A 20,375-nucleotide genomic window follows, 5' to 3' on the forward strand; every position below is an offset into this window, starting at 1 on the left:
AAAGGAGTTTAACCAAAGAGATCCATCTGGAGAAGTAAGATGACCCTGGTGGAAGCCAAGGTCTGTCTTAACTGGTCAGTTGTAGCAAGAATCATTCCTTCAAAGGAACTGCAGATAGGACATCCCTATTGGGTCAGAGGATTCTTTGTGAAATCCATAGAAATTCCCCACTCAAGAAGGAACTTAGATTCTAAAGGATGCTATACCCAAAAGACACCAGTGTTAGACACCAATTGCAACAGTTCTGGTTGTATAAAATGAAGTCTTTTCTGCCAAATGTCTCCTCTTTTCTAGGCTGGACAGTTGAAGGGACTTGAAACAGTAGCTAGTATGCAATGAGAAGAGATGGAAGATGGAAAGGAGAAGAAGGAAGCCCCTCATTCCTTCCCTACTGCAGATCTAAATTCCTATGGTAATAATGGCAGTCAAGCCAGTGGTGATGGCCTCTGTCTAGGGTTGGGTTTGATGGTTTGATATGCAGCATCTTGAACCTGAGACAAGAAAATGGTGACCAGATCAGTTCTGCTGCATGGATTTGGACATAATTTCAAACCATAAATCTCTGAAAGTGTTTTCTAGCTTTCTTGATATTATTAGTTCTTGATATTAATAGTTTTCTGACCAAATATACTTTTAATAAATTCCATATCATTATAAATTAATCAGAATTGATTTCTATGACTTGCAATGAAATCAGTCAATCTGTATCAGGAGTTTGCAAGAAGACAGACCATCAGGGGAGTGGGTCAGTCTGGGGATGAAAAATCTGACCTAATGGGGCTGAAAGCAAATGAAAACCCAGTTGATTCTAAGGAGTAGATTAAGTATGCAAGGGTGGAACAGTTAATAAAAAATTAACTCTGATTCTTGGAAGTAAATATTGAAAGCAAAGCCTTGGGGATCACAAGATTTTTGCCATAGAAGAGTATTAAAATAGATGATCATTCAAAGCCTATGGGCGTAGATAATTTCTTCTGAAAGTGCTGGACAGTTTAATGAAAGAGAATGGTAAATTCTGCTATTCAGTGATGTTGAGCCTCTAGTTCAACTTCTCTGACATTCTCCTCTTTCTCATCACGGTTGTGAGATGGCTACTGTAGCTCCAGACTGTTGTGCCCTAACATGGTATCCAAAGGCAAGATAGAAGATATTTTCTTTTTTTTTTTCCAATTGAAGTACAGTTTATTTGCAATGCTATGTTAGTTTCTGGTATATACCATAGTGATTCAATTACTATATATATATTTTTGTTGTTGTTGTTGTTGTTGTTGCTCTTGTTTAATTGCTCAGTAGTGTCCAACTCTTTGCAACCCCATGGACTGCAGCACACCAGGCTTCCCTATCCTTCACCACCTCATGAGGCTTGCTCAAACTCATGTTCATTGAGTCAGTGATGCCATCCAACCATCTCGTTCTCTGTCGTCCCCTTCTCCTCCTGCCCTCAATCTTTTCCAGCATCAGGGTCTTTTCCAATGAGTCAGCTCTTCACATCAGGTGGCCAAAGTATTGGAGCTTAAGCTTCAGCATCAGTCCTTCCAATGAATATTCAGGACTGATTTCCTTTACGATTGACTGATTTGATCTCCTTGCAGCCCAAGGGACTCTCAAGAGTCTTCTCCAACACCACAGTTCAAAAGCATCAGTTCTTCAGTGCTCAGCCTTCTTTATTGTCCAACTCTCACATCCATACATGACTACTGGAAAAACTCATAGCTTTAACTATACGGACCTTTGTCAATAAAGTAATGTCTGCTTTTTAATACTCTGTCTAGTTTTGTCATAGCTTTTCTTCCAAGAAGCAAGTGTCTTTTAATTTCATGACTGCAGTCACCATCTGCATTGATTTTGGGGCCCAAGAAAAAGAAAAGTCTGTCACTGTTTCCATTGTTTCTCCTTCTATTTTCCATAAAGTGATGGGACCAGATGCCATGATCTTCATTTTTTGAATGTTGAGTTTTAAGCCAGCTTTTTCACTCTCCTCTTTCACCTTCATCAAGAGACTCTTCAGTTCCACTTTGGTTTTCTGCCATTAAATTGGTGTCATCTGCATATCTGAGGTTATTCATATTTCTCCCTGCAATCTTGATTCCAGCTTGTGCTTCATCCAGCCCAGTGTTTCTCATGATGTACTCTGCATATAAGTTAAATAAGCAAGGTGACAATGTACAGTCTTGATGTACTCCTTTCCCAATTTGGAACCAGTCCATTGTTTCATGTCTAATTCTAACTATTGCTTCTTGACCTGCATAAAGGTTTCTCAGGAGGCAGGTAAGGGGGTCTGGTATTCCTATCTCTTTAAAAATTATCCACAGTTTGTTGTGATCCACACAGTCAAAGGCTTTAGAATAGTCAGTGAAACAGAAGTAGGTGTTTTTCTGGAATTCTCTTGCTTTTTCTATGATCCCCCAGATGTTGGCAATTTGATCTTTGGTTCCTGTGTCTTTCTTAATCCATCTTGAACATCTGGGAGTTCTCTGTTCATGTACTGTTGAAGCCTGGCTTGGAGAATTTTGAGCATTGCTTTGCTAGCATGTGAAGTGAGTGCAATTTTGCAGTAGTTTGAACATTCTTTGGCATTGCCTTTTTTGGGACGTGTGTGTGTGTGTGTGTGTGTGTGTGTGCTCACGCGTGTGCACACTAAGTTGCCTCAGTCTTGTCCAACTCTTTGCAACCCTATGGACTGTAGCCCTCCAGGCTCCTCTGTCCACGGGGATTCTCCAGGCAGAAATACAAGAGTGGATTGCCCTCCTCCAGGGGATCTTCCCAACCTGGAAACTGAGCCCACGTCTCCTACATTTACAGGCAGGTCCTTTACCACTAGCACCACCTTGGAAGCCCCATATATATTATATACCAATATACCAATATATTTGTACCAATATATACATATTCTTTTTCATTTTCTATTATAGTTTGTTACAGGACATTGAATATAATTCTCTGTGCTATACAGTATGACCTTATTATCTATTTTATTTATTTATACAAAATTTTCTTTCCTGTTGGAGTATGGTTGATTAGCATTGTTGTGTTAGTTTCAGGTATATAGCAAAGTGATTCAGTTATACAAGTATCTATTTCGAATTCTTTCCCCATTTTGGTTATTATAGAACATTGAGCAGAGTTCCCTGTATATATACAGTACAACCTTGTTATTTATCTTTGTTATATATAGTAGTGTGTTTCTGCTAATTCCGAACTCCTACTTTATCTCTCTCCTACCCTCTTTCCCCTTTGGTAGCCATAAGTTTGTTTTCCCTGTTGAAATGTATGTTTCATAAATAAGTTCATTTGTGCCATATTTTAGATTTCATATATAAGTGATATCAGATAGTATGTCTTTTTCTGACTTCATTTAGTATGATAATTTCTAGTTGCATTCATGTTGCTGCAGATGAAATTCTTTCATTTTTTCTGGCTGAATAATATTCCACTGTGCATGTATACTACATTTAGGTTGTTTTTCTGTCTTGGCTATTGTGAATATTGCTGCTATTAACATAAGGGTGCATGTATTGTTTTGAATTAATAGTTTTGTCAGGATATATGCCCAGGAGTGGGAATGCTAGATCATATGGTAATTCTGATTTTCTTCTTCATGGATCACTGCCTTGTCATGGCAAAGGGGCTTGCATAACTCAATGAAGCTATGAGCCATGCTGTGCAGGGCTACCCAAGACAGATGGGTCATAGTGAGGAGTTCTGACAAAATGTGGTCCACTGGAGAAGGAAATGTCAACCCACTCCAGTATTCTTGCCTAGAGAACCCCATGGACAGTATGAAAAAACAAAAAATATGATATTGGAAGATGAACCTCTCAGGTCAGAAGGCGTTTGGTATGCTACTGGGGAAGAGGGGAGGGCAGTTACTAGTAGCTTCAGAAAGAATGAAATGACTGCGCCAAAGTGGAAACAGCGCTCAGTTTTGTATGTACCTGGTGGTGAAAGTAAAGTCCAGTGCTGTAAAGAACACTATTGCATAGGAACCTGGAATATTAGATCCATGAATCAAGCCAAATTGGAAGTGGTCAAGCAGGAGATTGCAAGATTGAACATTAACATCTTAGGAATCAGTGAACTAAAACGGACCAGAATGGGTGACTTTAATTTGGATGACAATTATATTTACTACTGTGGGCAAGGATCCCTTAGAAGAAATGGGGTATCCCTCATAATCAACAAAAGAGTCTGAAATGCAGTATTTGGGTGCAGTGTCAAAAACGACAGAATGATGTTTGTTTGTTTCCAAGGCAAACCATTCGACATCATAGTACAACAATTTTTAGTTTTCTGAGGAGCCCCCATACTGTTTTCCCCAGTGGCTGTACTAACTTACATTCTCACTAACAGCATAGGAGAGTTCTTTTTTCTCCACACACTCTCTAGCATTTGTTATTTATAAACCTTAAGAAAAATTAATTAATTTATTTTAATTGGAGGCTAATTACATTACAATATTGTAGTGGTTTTTGCCATACATTAACACGAATCAGCCATGAGTGTACATGTGTCCCCCATCCTGAACCCCCATCCACCTCCCTCCTCATCCCATCCCGGAGGGTTGTCCCAGTGCACCGGCTTTGAGTGCCCTGTTTCATGCATCGAACTTGAACTGGTCATCTATTTCACATATGGTAATGTACACAGGAGAAGACTCTACACATGGACATCATCAGATGGTCAACACTGAAATCAGATTGATTATATACTTTGAAGCCAAAGATGGAGAAGCTCTATACAGTTAGCAAAAACAAGACCGGGAACTGACTGTGGCTCAGATCATGAACTCCTTATTGCCAAATTCAGACTTAAATTGAAGAAAGTAGGGAAAACCACTAGACAATTCAGGTATGACCTAAATCAAATCCCTTACCATTATAGAGTGGAAGTGAGAAATAGATTTAAGGGACTATATCTGATAGACAGAGTGCCTGATGAACTATGGACAGAGGTTCGTGACATTGTACAGGAGACAGGGATCAAGATCATCCCCATGGAAAAGAAATGCAAAAAAGCAAAATGGCTGTCTGAGGAGGCATTACAAATAGCTGTGAAAAGAAGAGAAGTGAAAAGCAAAGTAGAAAAGGAAAGATATTCCCATTTGAATCCAGAGTTCCAAAGAATAGCTAGAAGAGATAAAGCCTTCCTCAGTGATCAGTGCAAAGAAATAGAGGAAAACAACAGAATGGGAAAGACTAGAGATCTCTTCAAGAAAATTAGTGATACCAATGGAATATTACATGTAAAGATGGGCTTGATAAAGGACAGACATGGTATGGACCTAACAGAAGCAGAAGATATTAAGAAGAGGTGGCAAGAATACATAGAAGAACTGTACAAAAAAGATCTTCACGACCCAGATAATCACAATGTCATGATAATCACATGATAATCACGATGGTGTGATCACTCACCTAGAGCCAGACATCCTGGAATGTGAAGTCAAGTGGGCCTTAGAAAGCATCACTACGAACAAAGCTAGTGGAGGTAATGGAATTCCAGTTGAGCTATTTCAAATCCTAAAAGAGGATGCTGTGAAAGTGCTGCACTCAATATGCCAGCGAATTTGGAAAACTCAGCAATGGCCACAGGACTGGAAAAGGTCAGTTTTCATTCCAATCTCAAAGAAAGGCAATGCCAAAGAATGTTCAAACTACCGCACAATTGGACTCATCTCACACGCTAGAAAAGTAATGCTCAAAATTCTCCAAGCTAGGCTTCAGCAATACGTGAACCGTGAACTTCCAGATGTTCAAGCTGGTTTTAGAAAAGGCAGAGGAACCAGAGATCAAATTGCCAACATCTGCTGGATCATCGAAAAAGCAATAGAGTTCCAGAAAAACATCTATTTCTGCTTTATTGACTATGCCAAAGCCTTTGACTGTGTGGATCACAATAAACTGTGGAAAATTCTGAAAGAGATGGAAATACCAGACCACTGACCTGTCTCTTGAGAAACCTGTATGCGTGTCAGGAAGCAACAGTTAGAACTGGACATGGAACAACAGACTGGTTCCAAATAGGAAAAGGAGTACGTCAAGGCTGTATATTGTCACCCTGCTTATTTAACTTATATGCAGAGTACATCATGAGAAACACTGGGCTGGAAGAAGCACAAGCTGGAATCAAGATTGCAGAGAGATGCAGATAACACTACCCTTATGGCAGAAAGTGAAGAGGAACTAAAGAGCCTCTTGATGAAAGTAAAAGAGGAGAGTGAAAAAGTTGGCTTAAAGCTCAACATTCAGAAAACTAAGATCATGGCATCTAGTCCCATCACTTCATGGCAAATAGATGAAGAAACAGTGGAAATAGTGACAGACTTTATTTTTTTGAGCTCCAAAATCACTGCAGATGGTGATTGCAGCCATGAAATTAAAAGACACTTGTTCCTTGGAAGAAAAGTTATGACCAACTTAGATAGCATATTTAAAAGCAGAGACATTACTTTGACAACAAAGGTCTGTCTTGTCAAGGCTATGGTTTTTCCAGTAGTCATGTATGGATGTGAGAGTTGGACTGTGAAGAAAGCTGAGTGCCAAAGAATTGATGCTTTTGAACTGTGGTGTTGGAGAAAACTCTTGAGAGTCCCTTGGACTGCAAGGAGATCCAACCAGTCCATCCTAGAGGAGATCAGTCCTGGGTGTTCATTGGAAGGACTGATGTTGAAACTAAAACTCCAATACTTTGGCCACCTCATGTGAAGAGTTGACTGATTGGAAAAGACCCTGATGCTGGGAAGGACTGGGAGCAGGAGGAGAAGGGGACGACAGAGAATGAGATGGTTGGATGGCATCACCGACTCGATGGACATGAGTTTGGGTAAACTCTGGGAGTTGGTGATGGACAGGGAGGCTTGGCGTGCTGCAATTCATGGGGTCTCAAAGAGTCGGACACAACTGAGTGACTGAACTGAACTGAACTGAATGTACATGTTGCAAGGCTATTCTCTGAAATCATCCCGCCCTCGTCTTCTCCCTTAGAGTCCAAAATCTGTTCTTTATATCTGTGTCTCTTTTTCTGTCTAGCATATTGGGTCATCATAACCATCTTTCTAAATTTCATATATATGCGTTAATATACTATACTTGTGTTGTTTAATGATAGCCATTCTGAATAGTGTGATGTAGTACCTCTTTGTAGTTTTGATTTGCATTTCTCTAATGATTAGGAGTGTTGAGCATCTTTTCATGTACCTATTGACCATCTGTATTTCTTCTTTGGAGAAATGTTCATTTAGGTCTTGAAGACTTTTATTTTTAAGGTCAAGTTCTGAAATTTTATTATAGTGTAAGCTGGCCTATAGAAAGAATTTAATTGATAGAAATGGAGAAAGGGATAAAAATGTTATTTAATAACAGTAAAATAAGGAGGTTATTGTTTTCCTTCTCCTATTTTTATTTTTACTTTTTGGCCATATTGTGTGGCCTGCAGGATCTTAATTCCCTGACCAGGGATAGAACTTGTGTCCCCCTGCAGTGGACGCATGGAGTCTTAACTACCGGACCACCAAGAAAGTCTCTCCTTTTTTTATTATTAAAGGCTTAATATACTTACAAATTCTTTTTAAAAAGACCTTGAAACTTCAGAGAAGAAAAATGGTCTATCCTTGGGTTTAAGTGATAGAATAAGCACATTCTGGTTTACTAGCATTCCAGAGAGGAAATATTTAGGGCTTTTACACAGTTCAATATTTGTCAACAGTGGAGATGATTGACTAAAGAATATACAAATATAACCTGTATTTAATGGTATATTATTCAGAATAGGTGTTTCTCTGACTGCATATGGAATATCGAGTTTAAAAATACTTAGCGATATGTGATTAGGAATAAAGAGGACATGGTGGTAAGGGAGAAAGAGGTGTGTCAGGCGACTTTGGCTAGCGGAGGGACTGAATTTTGTGATGCTCTAGAGAACAGAACTAGGGAGGCAAACTTTAGTTTTAGCCATAAGGGAAAATTTGACCTCTCTGCAAAGCACTCACTTAAAGAATATTAAAAATGGCCTTGCCCTCAAAAAGCTGTGGTCCAGTGATAATTTTGAAGAATCAGATTAAATAATGCACATGAAAGTACTTTTTAAAATGTCAACTATGATATATGTGAAAGTTGCTATTGTCTCCCTGAATTCTTTTTCTCAAAGGAAGTATGTGAAAGTGTTAGTTGCTCAGCCGTGTCTGACTCTGTGACCCCATGGACTGTAACCCGCCAGGCTCTTCTGTCCACAGAATTCTCCAGACAAGAATACTGGAGTGGGTTGCCATTTCCTACTCCAGGGAGTCTTCCCAACCCAGGGAGTGAACCCCAGTTTCCCACATTGCAGGCAGATTCTTTACCATCTAAGCCACCAGGGAAGCCCATTTCCTCAAAGAAAATAGATGGAAAAATATTAAAGCAACAAGCACCAGAGGGCATTGTGGTAGCGTTTAGAAAACAGCGACAGTCCAAGACGTTTGAGGACAGTTAATATAGCTTAAAAAATCATTTTTTTCCTTCTAAGAAGAAGTGATGGTACTGCTTTTATTCAGATATTATTCACTCTATTAACGGGCATTCTTAAAGATTTCTAATAATTTCAGGTCACAATATCCTTAAAAAAAACACACCTGTGTATCTTACTATGTTAGAGAACGCAAACCTTTACCTGGTGGATTTTTTGTCTCATATTTTTCTTTTGGAGGGGTCAAGTTCCATTTCAGTTTTGTTTCAGTGGCTTTGTGCCCTAGAAATACTATAACTTGTATTGCCCCTAGTATTTCAAAAAGTAACATTTTAGGGAATTTTCTGGTAGTTGGTCCAATGATTAGGACTTGGAGCTCTCACTGCTGGTTAAATCCCACAAGCCAAGAGGCACAGCCAAAAAAACCGGTAACGTTTGGAGAGGGATGAATTGAGAGTTTGGGGCTAGCAGATGCAAACTATTAAATGTAGAATGGATAAACAAGGTCCTATTGTATAGCACAGGGAAATTTATTCAATATCCGATAATAAACCATAAGGAAAAAGAAAAAAATTTTAAAGTAACATTTAAAAAGTAACAGATGACTATTAGAGCCCTCAAGAAAACCATACAATTGTCAGTAGTTTGCAGATTATTTTTTATGTCTCTAAAGTAGAGTTTTTAAATGGAAGTTTTCTGCATATTAGCAAATGAATTATTGTTGCATGATTTTTATTGTTTCTGGCATATTCTGTAAAAACTCAGCATTATTTCTTACTTTAAGAGAGAGATATTTGGGTAACTTAGACATTAGATGTACATTTTGGGGAATTATACTATATAAATTCACTAGGAATTGCAGTTGGGGACCTGGATGAGAAAAAAGGCCTTTGCTGCTAAAGGGATGATAATGTTTACTCCTTAAACCCCATACATAATACCCTGAGTTGTCACTGATTTCATAAATATTCCCAGCAGCTTTGTTAAGAATAATAGACTTTTTTTGTTTTTCAAATCAGAGAAGCAGATGTGGAAAAATAGAAGACTGATAGAGGCAGGGATGGTGAGCAGGAGTGTTTGGAGAAAGAGAGGGAAAGTACTGCCTCACAGCTTAGTTAATTGTTATTAACCTAGTTATTAATTTTACTAATTAACTTTAGTTTTAATTAATTACTATTACTAATTAAAATAATGTTCCTAATGGCTATTCTAAGTTATTAGGGTTAGATTTGTGTTTCTCTATATAGGAAAAAAAGAGGGGCATAGAAATGTTTTGGAAAACTTTCATTCAAAAGGTCTAATACAAACTATTTGGAGACTTGTTGAAGGAGGAAACAGACAGAACAGGCTCCATCTTGAAAGCAGGACTCCATCTTGGGCCAGACAGTGGACTTTGAACTATATGCCCAGTATCTATGGAAACGACATACCAACTGGAAAACCAGATCCCCCAGATGGAAGAGCCCCAGGGCTCATACCTAGACTCTCCATCGCCTAAAAGAATACCCTAATTATCTGTGTAACCAAACAGAATCATAAATTCTATTATGCTTATTGGGGTATGACCACAGGCCTACTGATAACTGTCCACTGTTAACTATCTAGGCTTAAGGCATATGAATCATGGGTTAACTTTGATTGTATCTTTCTTTTTCTTTGTTCAGACTAGTTTCAGGGAATTGGGGAGGTGGGTTTGGACATGTACACTTAGGGTATATATGGTTTTCACAAAAACTGGTCGGGGTCCTTGGCTAAGAGGAGACTCTACCTTGGGCCCACCGGTATAATAAACTGCACTCTGCTATCTGCATTGTCCTTCTGAGTGAGTTTGTTTCCCAGATCATGTGGCTACAACATTGTGAGGATAAATTTTGGTATCAGACAACATGTATTCATTTAGCATTTCTAATAGAAGGGTGGCTTCAAGGATTGTTCTACCTTTAATGAGTTTACCAACATAGACTTGAAAATAACAATGGAAGAAGCTGCATGCAGTAAGATTTCACTAAAGACACCAAGAGCCAAAGGAGATCAGGGAATAAATACAGCTTTGTAAGATTGCCAAGATCTGAGAGGAGGTGGGTCTCAAGCTAGACCTAGGAAGGACTGAGGAAGCCAAGGAGGGGAGGGCAGGGCATGATGAAAAAGCACAGAACTAACGTAGGGAATAGCATGAGAAAGGCCAACCACACACAGGGTGAGTTCTATCCCCAATGCCAACAAAGGGAGCCTTTACATATGCATTAACTGGCTTCTATTTCTAATGAAAGAGAATTTAAATAAACAGAAATATAAGTTTCTACTTTGAGATATTACTACCTTCCCCCACCAAAGCTTCAGAGTTTATCTTCTCTCAGAGTTCAGTGTGTGGTAAATGTTAAAAACAAACAAACAAAAAAACCCCTACCTGGTAGATTTCAGAAATTATGCTAAACTGAGAAATAGTCTTTGTTACTCTGATCTGAATTATTATCTACCTTATTCTTAAACTGTCCATTGTAAAATCTGTTAGTATAATAGTTTGAAAACTCTCATTTTGCTTTTCATATAAATCTTATTGTCTATTGTGTCTTGCAACTATTAATAACTTTATTTACATTTAATAAGTACATAGTTCTTTGACATTTCTAGTTGAATATAGAAAATAGATTAATACAAATTATTAAGAGATTATTTAGTACAAATTTAGTAAATAGATGTTTACATTGTACATTGTGATAATTATGAAAGAAAAAAAGGGGACTTATTTAATAAAAATGGAAATTAGAGAGTATAAATATATTCTCTTTTAAAAAATCTTTATATATATATATATATACACACTCATTTAGATAGTTTCTGATATCCCACTACTTGTGATTATAGTTCGCAGTGGTGAAGTGGAGCTAAGAGAAATTAACAGGTGTTAAAATTATTTAGCAGCTAATTAAGGAAGAGTAGCTTGTTACTTATTGTAAATTGTGTTACATATATGATGTACATTTTAAAGATATATGTATCTTATTACATTCTATATATCCATAATGATTTTTTTCTGGTAAAAAGCTTTTTATTATGGAAAAATTTAAACATATACAACAGTAGAGAGAGCAGTATAATAAAACCCCATATATTTATCACCCCACCTAAAAAATTACAAGTGTATAGACAATCTAGTTTTATTTATGACCCCTTCATTCCCCACTTTCAGCTCTCCAGAACTAGTTTTAAACAATGCCCAAACATATGACTCTATTCATAAACATATCAACTATCATAGTTATTTAACATAGGAAATATTGATATATTTTATAGATACAAATGCTATAATTTTTATAGCTATTTAATATTGGGTGTTAACTGTAAATATCTGTTTAAACTCATGGCTATCATTATTCATCATATCAGGTAATGGATTAACCAGACAGGTTCAGATTTAGTCAGCTAGTATTCCAAATTGTTCCCAGTGTTGTCAAAAGAGCAGGACTGTCCGAATGCTGTTAATAATAATAAAACAACAATCAGTATAATTTTCATGGTAAATTTCACCAAAACCCACAAATAATTTTTTTTGTTTGTTTCAAGATTTGGTTTAATATTTCTGTATAGATACCTACTTCACTAAGCCTAATTTCTTTTATCTTGTCACGCACTTCCATTCATGACATTACTAATATTTCACATGGTGTTAGTAAGCTGGGGAAAAATTGGGGACTCTCACTTGACTCTGGGCAAAGTTCTTGTTGCCCGCTGGTGTTATAGAGAAGTAGAGCACTCCACTAACAGTGGAGACTGTACTGTGATTTTCATCTTGGGGTAAATGTTCTTGGCTCTCCTGTAGCTTAGAGAAAATTGGGCATCAAAAAAACGAGTGGTTGATGTGTTGGAATGCTGCTTTCAGAGAATTCAAAGATTTCTACTCCTTCAATATATTGAAGTTATTTGCTGTTGGAGCTGTGAAATCCCTGGCATCAGCAGGTTGCCAGCATACATTACTGTTTTCACCCAGGACCTGGAGCTACACCTTCTGATGGGAAGGGAACCTCTGTGGCTTTTCGCACCATAAGTCAGGGTCATTGCACCTTAAGAGGCCAACTGGGTGTTGTGTTCCCTTCACTTCCTTGCTACTATGCAGTTGGTATGGCAGGAGGGTCTAATCTCACTTGTACTTCCTGTTCCACATGGTCAGCATCCCTGGGGAGGCCCATCCTCTGCCTTCTCTTTTGCCACCTTTCTAGCTGTGTGGACAGTCAACTGGTTTTCTTGGTGAGCCAGGTGGAAGCAGGAGGCCTCATTCAGGTGGTCTACCCCTTGGCCTCCATTCTACCACTGATTATCAGGCCTACATGGTATAGTATGGGAGTCTTGCCCAGGTATTGGTAAAGTAGTGCAACATTTTCCATTTGGCTGCTACTTAGTAGTCCTTGTGGATATATTCCATGACTGAGAAAAAGAGTGCTGGAGGAGCTATGAATGCCAGTAAGGCTCTAAAGTGAAAGTGAAAGTTGCTCAGTCATGTCCAACTCTTTGCAATCCCATGGACTGTAGCCTGCCAGGCTCCTCTGTCCATGGAATTCTCCAGGCCACAATACTGGAGTGGATAACTGTTCTCTTCTTCAGGGATCTTCCCAACCCAGGGATCAAACCCAGGTCTCCCACATTGCAGGCAGATTCTTTACCATCTGAGTCACTAGAGAAGCCCAGTAAGGCCCTAAATCCCAATCCAACTTCTAATGTGATGAATACTACTTACAGGGTTATCGAGATTGTAAAAGATATTGTGGGGCTTACACACTAAGTTACTCTGTGTAGCTTAAAGAATAGTGCTTATTTTTCCTTTTCTTTTTTTTCTCTAGAAAATCTTCACTTTGCAATAGTTAGGAAGTAAAGCAACTTTATATCTGTATGGCTTAGTTTCAGGTTAGCTCCTAACCACTGTTAGGATCCCAGAAAAAGACTGAGTGAAGTCAAGATATTAGGAAAAGTGTGGATAGAGAGAGACCCTATAAAAAGGAAGGAAGGAGAGCCCAGGAAGAGCAGGGAGTGGGGAGGGACTCATGAGAAGGAGCAGAATGCAGATAGTCATAAACAGAACTCAAGGATCCCTGAGGGGCGGCTCAGACAGAGCCCACACATTCCACCCCTGTGCTTTTGTCATTTGCTGGACTTCTGCTCATGGATTTCTTTTGCAGAAAGAGCTCAGCAACTTTAAAATAGAGGTCTAAAAGCAAGGGTTATGACAGATAGTTATGGTCATTGTCAGTATCCACAGATAATTAGAAACATTTGGAAAAAGAACTACCTCTACCTAACTCTTAAAACATGTGTGCGATGTTACAATTCCATTGTAGGCACGATTTTCTGGCAGAGCCTCCTGGAAGAGCAGAGGCCTTGGCCAACCTGTAGAACTTGTCTGATCTTGATGTCTCACTCGTTGGGCTTGCCATTACTCTTGATACAGAAGATGTCTTATGTGGCCAATTCAGTATAGCTCAGGGGTGTCCAGTTCTCTGCCTTTGACGTAGTTTGATGTATTTCTTGTAGTATTCTGGATTCAGATCTTCATCCATAGGCTCGTTCTGTGAGTGTTTTACAGGACTGGACAGCTGCATGTCCAACGTGAAGGCCTCAGGGTAGAGGTATACACTTTCACCTGCTTGATACTGAATGACATCCTTGGTGACTGAACTGTAGGGAACTCGGCCATCCAGGTGCTCAAGCTGCTCTGTGATCTTGCGAATTTCTTTTTCCTCATTTCAGTCAGATAAGCACAGCTTGTGTGTAGACTTTTTACTTTTTCTCCATCAGCTGAGTTTTTGGAGGGAACTCAAATCTCTTATAGTCTTGATCATACCACTGCTTGCAGATATAGGTCTCCCTATTATCCTCTGCCATCAGGGCATCAGAATCCATGCCCCCTCCAAGGCCTAGTTTTCTAACAGGACTTTCTAGACCTTTACTTTGCTGTGAATGTATGAAAAGCTACATGTCCTCACACTTGCCTACTAGGAACAGCTCCAGGAGGTCTGATGTGATGTCATCTAGGTACTGTCTGCATTGAATGCACTTCAGAGGGTGACTCTTGGAGGACACCATTGTTTTAGTTTGAGGTGTTTTTTCTTTTTCTCAGTTGGGTCTTTGGATGTAGTTTTGCATCTCTTCTCCTCTCTGCTGGCACTTTAATTTTGGACTTCCAGTTTCCAAAATTTTTTATCCTTATCTTTGTAATGAGAAACTTGTGATTTTACTCTTTAAGATTATTTTTCTTCAGGTCTCTGGCAGCTAGAATCTTTGGGTTGTCTTCTGTGTTTCTTTCCATTTTTTCTTATCTCCTTTATCCATTTCAGCCTGAACTTCTGGTTCTGTGTGGCTCCTCCTTAGATTTCTGTTTAGGTATTTGTTCTTTGCTTGACTTCTAAATCTCTTCATCTCTTTGTTCTTCCATTTCCAAGTGTGTTTATGGATTTTATTCTTTCTGGTTCTTCTGTAGTGAGTGGTCTAGCAACTGGTTCTCTAGATGTGACTTTATGTCTTTTTTCCTCTTGGTTCTTTTCTTCTTCGTTGACGAAATTGTCCAGTTTTGGTCTTTCAATTTCTTCCTCAGGTCTCCTTGTGAAATGAGATGTGACGGTGGTCTGCCTGGTAGTTTGCCTTATAATCCTGGCTGGGCCTAAACTTTGTTTCTCATCAGACTTGCTTTTTCTAAGTATACAAAGTTTAGAAACAAGCTTGGGGGACTCCTTTTCCTCTGCTGTTCTCATTCTGCAGTCTTTACCACTTGTTTTCTAGACATCCATTCACTTCCCAACTGAAAGCCTGAGCTCTGTTCTCCAAGGACAGATCTTTATATAAAAAGGATTTGATTTTAGCCAGGTAGCCTTTCACTGATAATTCTTCTTTATGTAATTTACATAGTCACATAACTGCTTCTTTATTTCTGTTTGCAGACATTCATGCAAGAGATTCAGTTTTTTCTTCACACATTTCTTTTCTGTTAAGCTATCTGAAAACATAGGGAGTCTTCACTCAAACTGCAAAGAAAATCATCTTCACCTCATTCAGAAGGGATGATTTCCTTTCTTTTTATTGAAGTTCCTTTTGATATGTTACAGTGAACACATTTGCAAATTAGGAAGTTCATGTAGTAGAGATATTTTCTCAGGTTTCTTCCCCAGGAAATACCCGGGGTCTTCACACTGTGGACCTATTTTCTTCTTTGCAACATTTATTCTCTGCTTCAGATTCCTGTCATTTAACTGTATGGTTTTCCCCTGCCTCTTTTGTCATATATTTTCTTTTTGTCACCTTTTTGCATTTTCTCTGTTCAATACTGTCCTGGTGTTTTGTCCTTTGCTCCCAGTGACCATTGCTGTGGCTATTTTAACCAAAATAATTGATCCTAGTCTTGCTCCCCAGTTACTAGGGATCCTGTAATTGGGACACTTTTATAAATCAGTTCTTAGGGTCTATGCCAAGAGAGCATAGACCCTATATTAGCACTCTATATTGTGCTAATATAGCTGAAATTGTAGACTTGAATTAGTTATAGGATACCCATGACAAACCTAGAAAATGAGAGAGTTGGGACATCCCTGAACTATTGGACATCTGCCCCCCACTGCTCACATTTTCATGGTTTTCATTTGAATCTGATAATTAAGGGCCTGGAGTGGGCCTTCTATGTCAGTTGCAGACCACAGTGATTCCAGATCCAGGGCAATAATGTACCAAAGGAACCTGACATTATAATCTAGAAATCACTCTCTCTCCAGAGTAGCCCCAACTGAGTTTAAAATTGTTTATGAAGGGGAAAAATGTGTGTCAATTTATACCATCACTCTGTTTTGGAACAGTGTATGGAAATCAACTCTGAATATTCATTGGAAGGACTGATGCTGAAGCTGAAGCTCCAATACTTTGGCCACCTGATGCAGAGAGCTGACTCATTGGAAAAGACCCTGATGCTGGGAAAGATTGAGAGCAGGAAGAGAAGTGGGTGACAGAGGATGAGATGGTTAGATGGTATCACTGACTCAGTGGACGTAACTTTGAGCAAAGAGAGAGTGAGTTAGTGAAAGAAAAGATAGTGAGAGACAGTGAAAGACTAGGGGATAGTGAAAGACAAGGGAAGCCTAGTGTGGTGCAGTCCATGGAGTCACAAAGAATCAGACGTGATTTAATATACTCCATGTATATTATGGGGATAGAGTAGGAAGCTTTTCTTTTTTCCAAATGGCCACTATTTAATCTTTTAAGGGTTTTGAGTACTGCTGATAATGTGGAAAGTGTCAGAAAAGACAAACTGGTTAGTTTTCAACATCAAATGAAAATAGAATCATTGTAAAGATTTTTCAGACTACTCACTCATCTGGTAATTTACCTTTTTCCTTGGTACATTAGGTCAAATGCCTCATTGACTTTGTCAAAAGGTAGGGTATGGGACACCAATGCATCCAAATCTAATTTCTTATTCTTGTAGTCAGAAGCCAGCTTTGGAACAGAAGTGACACCTTTCCAACCTGTAATTGCCCAAAATGTCAAATAAACACATGGGTCTTGACATGAAGGGATAGTTTAACCAGTGTTTGCCAAATGAATGAAATTTTCAGGTCAGATATGGGTTGTTTCAAATAGATTATCCCCCTGCCATCTTTAGGCTTTTTTTTTTTTTTTTTTTTGGATTTTTAATCTATTAAATTTTTTCTTCAAGAGAAAAATTCAAGATTATTTTCTATTTCTAGATAAGGAATTATCTCAGTTTGATCCAAGTCTACCTTTTGTTCCCCTATGTTGGTCTATTTTAATGTAAATTGAATTTCAATTTGCAAATTACAGTTATCTTTCTATAAAAATTCTGTTTACTTTCAAGTAACCAATAGAATAAAGAGCTTTCATGTAGTCTTCAGATATGTTTTAGGCACTAAATATTTAAAAAAATAATTTTTCTTTCCTTTCAGTAACCTTCATTATGATAATTTGAGTACTACTATGAAGAAAAAAGAAAAAAACTGACCACCAAAGCTTGTTCCAGTTAGAGTACGGCCCATTAACAGCTCCACTGCAGAAACATTCAATCCATTGTCACCAATGTTTACTCCAATGATAGTGCATACTCCCCAACCTACTGTTACACTGTCCAGGGCTGCTCTCTGGAAGGTCAAACAAAAAAAGATTAGCTGAGTAGGTAGAAAAGTAGAACATGAACTGCAACGTGGGTGTGTTCAATGCTTCAGGGAAAATTTACACAACTCTGCATTATGACCTTATGGTCATAATACAGAGTGAGACTTGAGGCACTTATGTTCTGTTTCAGATAGTACATCCAATAAAATTTTGAACATCATCAAAAATGATATTTAAATGAAACAAAACATATTTTACTCTGTTACTCTGAACCTATACACCGAAATACCACTGAATCTATACACTGAAATACACTGAACCTATAGTGTATTTCATTGTATGTCAGGAAAAATACACATACATGAAGTTAAGGAAAGATCTATAGATGATATTGTAAACTCGTATCAACAAGTTTTTGACCATCTACAATGGAATATGCAAAGAGATTTTCAATTCAATTGGCTTAGGATCCAAATTAAGTCATGAAGAGAGAGTGAATAAGTAAATATGAGTCATATACTGTAAACTTAATAGATCTCAATGTAGGATAAATGAAAAGAAATGCTATTTAAAACAGAAGACAAAACAGTTGAACAGAAACTGACAGTGGCTGCTGCTCATTAAACATTTCATCGGCTTCCCTATAGTTTTTAGCTCTCCTGCAGTTACATAGAATCATGTGACTAGTTCTGGGCTACAGGCTAGAGTGATGTGTGCATATCCTGGCCAAAATGGAAAAGCCAGTGGGCAACCTGCCAGCTATCCCTTCTGCTCTAACAACCAAGAGAACTTCGTGTTGAGATTGTAAAGCCATAAATTAGAACTTCCTTCATTGCTAAGTCACCACACTAAACGGGACCCAGAGGATTTGCACTGATCTTTGCATGAGAGAAGAAAAAATATTGTTATCTTAACCCACTGCAGGTTTGGAGTTAATATGAAATGCCAAGATTGAAAACATAAATAAGTTTAAGAAAAATATAAACTTGTGGATGGCCATTCCACATAGAAGCCCTGAGGTATAGCTGAACATTTAAAAATCTTTTGAGACTAATGTTATAGAAGAAAAGTATAATTTACCCCACATCCTTTGCCATGCATGCTGAGTCTCTTCAGTCGTGTCTGACTCTCTGTAACCCCATAGACCTTGGCCCACCAGGCTCCTCTGTCCATGGGATTCTCCAGGCAAGAATACTGGAGTGGGTTGCCGTTTCCTTCTCCAGTGATAAAAGTATGAAGTGAGTGAAATGAGTGAAGTGAAGTCACTCAGTCATGTCTGACTCTTTGCGACCCCATGGACTGTAGCCTACCAGGTTCCTCTGTCCATGGGATTTTCTAGGCAAGAGTACTGAAGTGGGTTGCCATTTTCTTCTCCTTTGCCACAGTACGTGGTCAACTTGATTCTCACTTGTTGAGGTGATTTTACTTCTACAGAAGTTCCAATAGAAATACTGTTCCTTTTCATCACTGATCACTATATGAAAGAAGCAGTCTGAAGTACAGTATATTCTCTCCCTCTTCTCTTGCTGTGTCTGTCTGTCTTACTGGGGATGGAAAATGACTTAGAACTTTTAGAATGTGTTTTAAAATCTTTATTTGAATATGTGTTTATTTATAGTTTTGAAACTTTCTAACATTTCTAAATAGCAACTCTTTTACTTTCTACACTTCTTGTAGGGCAGAAGCATTTTTGTTTAATGAATATTGTACAGAAGGACCCACAAAGAGAGGAAAACAACACAGGTACTGCTTGCTACCTTAAGGGAGCTGCTTAGATTATTCCCATTTTGGGTTTGGCTGTGCCATGTGGCTTAGAGATCTTAGTTTGCCAGCCAGGGATTGAACCTGTGCCCTCTGCAGTGAAAGCGTGGAGTCTTAACCACTGGACCGCCAAGGAACCCTCCTCTTTGTTTTTAAATTTAATGTCTTTCCTATTGCCCTTTTCTACATTTCTGAGCTTTTCTCCAAGCAGGGAATTGACCTCCATAAATATGACTTAGTTAAATGGGTATTATATGCAAATACAGGGTTTTATTTAGTAGCCTCTGATAACTTTTGATCAGAATTATTTTCAATTTTCAAAATCTTATAAAATTGTCCATTATTGTAAATTTCTTTTTTTTTTAAATAAATTTATTTATTTTAGTTGAGGGCTAATTACTTTACAATATTGTAGTGGTTTTTGCCATACATTGACATGAATCAGCCATGGGTTTACATGTGTTCCCCATCCTGAACCCCCCTCCCACCTCCCTCCCCATCCAATCCCTCTGGGTCATCCCATTGCCCCAGCCCTGAGCATTTGTCTCATGCATTGAACCTGGAATGGTGTTCTGTTTCACATATGATAATATACATGTTTCAATGCTATTCTCCCAGAATGTCCCATCCTCACCTTCTCCCTCAGAGTCCATAAGACTGTTCTATGCATCTGTACATTATTGTAAATTTCTAGTTGTTTTGTTGGGTTTCTTAGGCTGCTTTAGAGCATCAGAAGTCATTGGAATCAAGTTTGTACCCATTACTGGAATCTCTTCCACAACCTAGAAATTTAGCTTTCCTTTCCCTTGGTGGAAGAGTAGGCAGCTCATTTTTTGTGGTTAAATAAACCCATATTTTTTTTATTTGGATTCTGTAGTGTGATGCTGTTCCATAATTTAAAATACATTTCTTGGTGTAATAAATAAAATAATAATGGAACCTGAAAGATTTAGATCAGTGGTTCTCAGCTTGAGAAACTTGTAAAAAATATTAGTACCTGGGTCCCCAGTGCATGAGAATATTCTAGGTATGGGTCTATTTATTGACACTGAAAAACAACTCCCCAGATA

General features: G+C 38.3%; 1 protein-coding gene, 1 long non-coding RNA gene and 1 pseudogene across 4 annotated transcripts in view; 1 reads left to right on the plus strand and 2 right to left on the minus strand.

Annotated features, from left to right (window-relative positions):
• The window catches only part of LOC145547411 (uncharacterized), a 119,605-nt gene that overhangs the window by 17,125 nt on the left and 82,105 nt on the right, over positions 1 to 20,375 (plus strand). The gene's annotated exons all lie outside the window — the stretch shown is intronic.
• LOC145547315 (all-trans-retinol dehydrogenase [NAD(+)] ADH4-like) overlaps positions 11,729 to 20,375 on the minus strand; it is a 43,647-nt gene continuing 35,000 nt past the window's right edge. For both annotated transcript variants that reach the window (XM_081596605.1, XM_081596616.1), the window contains exons 8-10: positions 17,435 to 17,570; positions 16,802 to 16,940; positions 11,729 to 11,918 (exon numbers count right to left, since the gene is read on the minus strand). In XM_081596605.1, coding sequence (XP_081452731.1) covers positions 11,894 to 11,918; positions 16,802 to 16,940; positions 17,435 to 17,570 — 300 coding nt within the window. In that variant the 3' untranslated portion in view covers positions 11,729 to 11,893. The remainder of the gene's footprint in view (positions 11,919 to 16,801; positions 16,941 to 17,434; positions 17,571 to 20,375) is intronic.
• On the minus strand, positions 14,404 to 16,213 carry LOC145538743 (DNA (cytosine-5)-methyltransferase 1 pseudogene; annotated as a pseudogene). Its single transcript, XR_014077217.1, has one exon. The product of XR_014077217.1 is annotated as a DNA (cytosine-5)-methyltransferase 1 pseudogene (transcript).

The sequence above is a fragment of the Giraffa tippelskirchi genome, chromosome 1 (assembly GCF_054371585.1).
Source record: "Giraffa tippelskirchi isolate mGirTip1 chromosome 1, T2T-mGirTip1v1.2.pri, whole genome shotgun sequence".
Classification (NCBI taxonomy): Eukaryota; Metazoa; Chordata; class Mammalia; order Artiodactyla; family Giraffidae; genus Giraffa; species Giraffa tippelskirchi.